At 45.6% G+C, this 6,000-nt stretch overlaps 1 protein-coding gene across 2 annotated transcripts in view; it reads right to left on the minus strand.

Annotated features, from left to right (window-relative positions):
• The window catches only part of G6PD (glucose-6-phosphate dehydrogenase), a 28,593-nt gene extending 23,269 nt beyond the window's left edge, over window positions 1-5,324 (minus strand). The window contains exons 1-2 of one of the 2 annotated variants that reach the window (XM_066580609.1): window positions 5,187-5,324; window positions 118-254 (exon numbers count right to left, since the gene is read on the minus strand). In XM_066580609.1, coding sequence (XP_066436706.1) covers window positions 118-246 — 129 coding nt within the window. In that variant the 5' untranslated portion in view covers window positions 247-254; window positions 5,187-5,324. The remainder of the gene's footprint in view (window positions 1-117; window positions 255-5,186) is intronic. The other variant, XM_066580610.1, reaches the window with a different exon arrangement.
• Between the last annotated feature and the right edge of the window lie 676 nt (window positions 5,325-6,000).

Raw genomic sequence — 6,000 nt, forward strand, 5'->3', positions numbered from 1 at the left:
AGCACGCAGACTCGACAGTCACCCCAGTCACGAGGGATTCTTCAGGTCCCCATTGCCAGGATTAGCCTTAAATACAACACATAAAACAAATTTGCACCAAGAGCTGTGCTGGCTCACCGAAGCGCCAACTACAATGAATATGTGCGTCTGAGTCTGCTGAAAGTCCTCCTCGCTGTAGAGTTCCTCCCGCATTATGCCACAGACCTCCGACCTGCTTAGATGCACTTGTTCCTGGGCTGCAGTCATCTTCTGCTCTGTGGAGGAAGACAAAGGGTTACTGTTAGAGATATATTGTACCCACTAGACTACAAGAGTAAAGGTACCTTTACACAGAATGAGTGTTGGGCGCTAAAAACCAAACGACTCCAACAAGTGAGCGATTTCTTGCTCAGTACGTCGTTGGCAGCTGCATTTTGCCTTCCTCTGGATCAACAGGGAAGGGGGGGGGGGGGGGAGAAACAGGCTGAACTAGATGGACATTGTCTTCTTTCAGCCTAACCTACTACCGTATGTACACATGATGATTATTGCCTGAAATACCAGTTTCCAGCAATTGTTATGGCGATAAATGCCCCACTTTGAAACTGGCCTAGGTAGCTTCTATCTATTACGGACCAGCGTCCTGGCCCGACCGAACTCACAGCAATGTAGGAATCTATGGGTATTTGGGTCAGTAAACGTGCGGTTGGGACATTTGGCCATATTAAGGGTGTATAGATGTGCCTGTAATACTCGTGTGAAACCGGCCTGAATTCTCACGTGGAGGATAATCTGCAATATTACACGCATACATGTAAATGGTTCTCATCAGAGATGAGCGAGCACCCAAATGCTCGAGTCCGCGTTATTCGAGTCGAGCTTCTCGTAAAAATCGAGAGCTCTACTCGAGTAACGAACCCCATTGACTACAATGGGAGACTCGAGCATTTTTATATGTGGGACACCGGGTGCCAAGCTTTTTGTTTTTTTTCCCCTAGGTTGTCTCACTCTCTAGCCAGCCAGCCAAAAAATTAGCCAATGACGAGCGCTGCGTCGCGGCGGGAAGGGGCCAAAACAGGCACGTCACAGCAGGGAGGAGCCAAAAACTGGGGCGGGGCTCGAACACTGCTTGATGCACGTTCGAGTAACAAGCACCATCGAGTACGCTAATGCTCGAACGAGTATGTTCGCTCAACTCTAGTTCTCATACTTGACATCAGGTAGTGAACATTTTTTGCGTCAGTAGCATATTTTCTACATTCGTTGGTTCAGTGAACAATCGTCCGGTCAACAGCTATTCCTCCCCATAGTCATTGGTTCGGGCCAAGCGTGCGTGTCTTGTTAATGGGGAGAGCTCCTACGAGACGCCTCTGGTGGCGGCTTAGCTCTACTGAGAACAACGGATGGGGTGTTTTAGCGAGCGTTCACAAGTGCAGTTTTTGTTCAAGTTTTTTAATGTAGTTTTTGAAGCCAAATCCAGAAAGGATTCCCCCAAAAAGTTGTATCCGTCCTTTATTCGCTCCTTTTTATGATCCTCACCTGGTTTTCACTTCAAAAGCCACCTAAAAAATCCTGAACAAAACCTGCAAATGTGAACACAGCCTTGAATTCAACATGCCCGATCCTTCTCATCCCTACCATTGGTTTATTGAATGTTGGCTGGTCAGTCGGTCCTGCTGACTACGTATGGCCACCCTTAGAAGTAAATTTGATATACTCTATGACTGTCTGATAATCCAGAGTATTTGATAATCCAAGGCCTTTAATGGCAAATAAAGAGAATTTCTACCCAGCGCCTGCAGCTGGCATATCGGACGTGCCCTGGCAGGTCGTTGGGGCGTTTTCTGCAGGCTAAGCACTGCCAAGGCATACATGCAAACTACACACAAAGCAGTGCAGCCAACGATCATGTCAAACAAAAGGCAACAGCCCAGAGTCAGCATGATACAGCAAATGGCAGCGGCCTCTCCCATATACCTTCTATCCATCGCCAGCAGGTACACAACTATGTTAACCCCTTTATAGCTGAGACAGTTGTCTAACCTGTTTTCTAACCCTACTCCTTTACTCCATGCTGATCCCTCCTGTCCTGGTAAGGCCGGATTCATATTATAGAGTAGTGGCAAATTACAAAAATAATACGTTTGAACTTCTGATTGTTTTGGCACCCCAGAAATAATAATTATTTCTGGGTGTGCAAACCATTGTTACCTTTAGTGCTGGTTTAAAGGGAAGTCCACCCTCAATTAACTTCTAAACATATCAATCCGGCTCAGTCCTCTGCGGCTTCCCATACTGTAGCGGCCTCGGTGCTCGCTGGCATGGTGGAAGATTTCTGTGACTGGACACAATTATACCCTCTATTGATTTCAAATCAGAATGGGAAATACGGGTCATAAGTGCCCACAGGGGGTTTTGTTTGCTAGATAAGCCTTATAGAGAACCTGCCTGTAGCTTTGGGGACAGTAACCCATGCTGTTATTTTGTAGCTAGTTTTCTTAATTGGAAGAGGAAGTTATAACTTGCTAGTGTGCAACCATGCTCATTGCACATATGAAGCCAAGGATGATACAAACTGCTTCACTGCACTTGCAGATGGACTGTTCTTAGGGTCATGTTCGCCCAACGCCATTAGAGGCGATCCTGGCTTCATCTCTATGTTATAAATCTCTCCCTAGCTAATGCCAAAATCTGCTGATTCTCAAAGTAGAATCTTAAGAAAGCTCTATAACGGCATGCTGGTGGTGTAGTGGCCCCAAAGCTTCTGGAGGTTCCCTTTAAACGTCCGATTAATGGGCGCCTGACCACTGGGCTCCTGCTGAAACAGAGAACAGGGGTGCACAAGTATGATGAGCAGCCAGAAATGGAAGACAAGGCACCCCCATTTTTAGGAATGGTTGGGGGTCCCAGCAGCCTTGCATTTATGGCTTCTCCAATCACTGGTAATGGAAACAATACTTTAAGGGGGGGGGGGGGGGGGGGCAGGGAACAAAAATTAAATATAACTGTGCTCAGTGCTGAATAAAGAAAACATAAAATAGTTCTACTCCCATTCCAACGACGGACGCCCGTACCCCGGCTGCACAAGTCTTCCGGATCCAGCAATGACGTCCCGTCACAGGGTCATGTGACCAATGCAGCCAATTACTAGCTGTATGTAGTTGCAATGGTCACATGACCTTGTAACAGGAGGTCAACGCTGGAGCCAGTAGAAGAGTGTAGCGGGGAAATCTGGTTGGATTTTAGGTTTTTATATTGTGCTGAGCAGGTCTGAATTTTATTTTTTTCCTCCCCAGGCCACCCCTTTAAGGGCGGCCTATTAGGGAGACAGACCTCAGGGACCATCTGCAACTTAGAGGTTTATTCCCACCTCAGACTTTTATGGTATATCCAGTAATATGCCATATAAGTCAGATAGGTGCGGGTCCCAACTCTTGCACCCACACCTACCTTGAGTCTGGCCACCACTGCAGGACAGAAGTAGCCAAGCACCCTGTGCTATACTCCTAGCTTCCATAGAAGTTAATGGGAGATGCACAAATAGAATAGCAAGCTACGCTATTTCCATACCTCTCTGACATCGACAGGAGTTACCGAAACAGTATAGAACAGTGTCACTCAAGGTCTCCATCTTTCTAGCCGCATGGCCAACTCTGCAGTACTCCAATCTCAGCCATGTTTGTCCGCGATGGGAACACCCCTTTGACTGTAAAAGTGCCCACATACAATGCCCCAATTCCCAATGAAGGGATATCTGGAAGCATAACACTGCGTAATGAATGCTTATGCAACTTTCTAACATACTTTGATTCAATTTGCTACTATTTTCAAGATCTCTGCTTGCTGTCAGCATATAAAAAAAATTGATGTTTACATCCAGAGGCTGAGACCCAATTCAAAGCGGAGAGTCTGCAGCAATTACATTCAGTCTATGCAGTCTGTTAAGAGTTAACAAGCCTGGAAGCCAAGCTTAATATATATATATATATATATATATATATATATATATATATATATATATATATATATATATATATATATATATACACACACATACACACACACACACACAAACTATCAATGTTTGTGTTAATGTGTTTAGAGAACTGGATACAAATGTAGCAATGGTTCAGCCGCGAGAAGCAGTAGGCTTGTGGAATCCCCCTCTTCTCAATGAGGGGGTAAATTCGCCCAAAAATCCGTATTAGAAACCACATGGTTTTGATGCAGACTTTCAGCTATGGATCTACTGCACAATGACCGCAGCGGACAATCTACATCAAATGTGAATGTAGCCTTAGGCCGAGTTCTCATGGAACGCGGAAATCCCGCGGCTTGGCTGCATCGAAAAACCGCGGGATAAGCACAGCTTCAAAACCAGCGGCCTTTAGCCGTGGGTTTTGGAGCGGCTTCGCTGCCTGCATCTCCGCTACGGCCATCTCTTCCCATAGAGAGGAGAGTGTCTGCTGTGGAAATAAAAAAAAAAAGGATTGACATGCTGCGTCTTTGTTTTTAGTGCGGCGTGGACGGGATTTTTACAAAATCTTGTCCACTTTGCTGGCTAATCCCGGAATTAGGAGCCATGGGCCGAATTGCCGTGCAGACATTCTACACAGCAATTCCGTCCCGTGTGAACCCAGCCCTAGGTTTCTGCCTCAGCACATAAATAAAATGGTTTCCATTCACTGACACCCAGCAGAGATCTTGAGAATAGTAAAGAATAGAAACACAGAAGTATATTAAAAATTTGCACAACATTTCATTATTTACATAGAACTTTCAATCACCTGATGAGACAGTAGCGACACATGAAGACTTTGCATCGTACCTGTCGTATACGAGGTCCGTCACTACTGCAGTTTTTACAAGTGACTGTATAAAGAAATAAAAATACCTCCTCCCATTGAAGACCCTTCTATAACACAAATACACAGCTGTCTTGTTTTAGGTCATTGCAGCACATACAGATATAGCAGAGCTGAGTTTGTCTGCATTGTGTGACATAAGTCTTTGCAGTATGAAAACCACAGATAACACATCATGAGTAATAGACAAACTCATCTCTGCTACACTGGGTTGTCAGTGCGCCTTGTGCGAAGTGTAAAGTGCGTGTTGATGTTTCTCAAGCGTCAGATGGAATTTACTAAAGATAAAGACTCCCTTATTTAATCTGATCAGAAAATAAAGACCCCCCAACAATGACCGACCTGGATGGGTCCTCACTGGCACTGGCTCTGGGGTCCACACTGGGTAGATTGTGGGGTCAGCTGGTGTGTCCCTGGATGCTGGGAGCTCTGTGTATATATGTGATGGGGGAGGATCTAGACAGGGAGGGTTGTATATTCCTCCCACTTCCCCATTCCACTCCCCAAGACAACATTCCCCTACCCTGCAGCCATCCTACTTGCTCTGCAGCCTCCTCCTCACCTGATATCACACAGGGGTGCACCCAATAATGGAGTGGTATCCCCAGCAATCGTTAGGACTACAACTCTCATTCTTCCTATAGCAGCGGTTGCTACAAATATCTGCTCCACTTTCTCGGCTAAGCGTCAATCCTCGGTGACCACCCATGCTGAAAAGCAACGACCCGACCAAATAGCACCCCATACCTCAGCTTCCTGGACCTCTCCTAGTGTGATGGCAGAAGGGCGGGGTTACGTTACGTTATTTATATAACAAGAGGGCATACCAAATCCTGTAATTATTTCTAGTTAAGAGAAAAATTGCAGTAGAACTACAAGCCTCAGCATTCCCTGGCAGCATCTGATTGCAGTGGAACATGTTGAAAAAGTATAGTCTGAGAGCTGCTACAGCAGAACTACAAGTCCCAGAACGTGCAAGCAGCTGCTGATTGGAGTGCCCTTCTGATATATGAACGGGGTCTGTCCACACTGGCACTTTCATGTGTGCGAGTAACGTACATGGGAAAAAAAAAAATTAAAAAATTTGCAAATGCTTGCAATAGTCGCAATGTTACAGGTTGCATCCACTTGCATGTAAGTTGCGTGGCATATAAGT

The sequence above is a fragment of the Eleutherodactylus coqui genome, chromosome 10 (assembly GCF_035609145.1).
Source record: "Eleutherodactylus coqui strain aEleCoq1 chromosome 10, aEleCoq1.hap1, whole genome shotgun sequence".
In the NCBI taxonomy this organism is placed as follows: domain Eukaryota; kingdom Metazoa; phylum Chordata; class Amphibia; order Anura; family Eleutherodactylidae; genus Eleutherodactylus; species Eleutherodactylus coqui.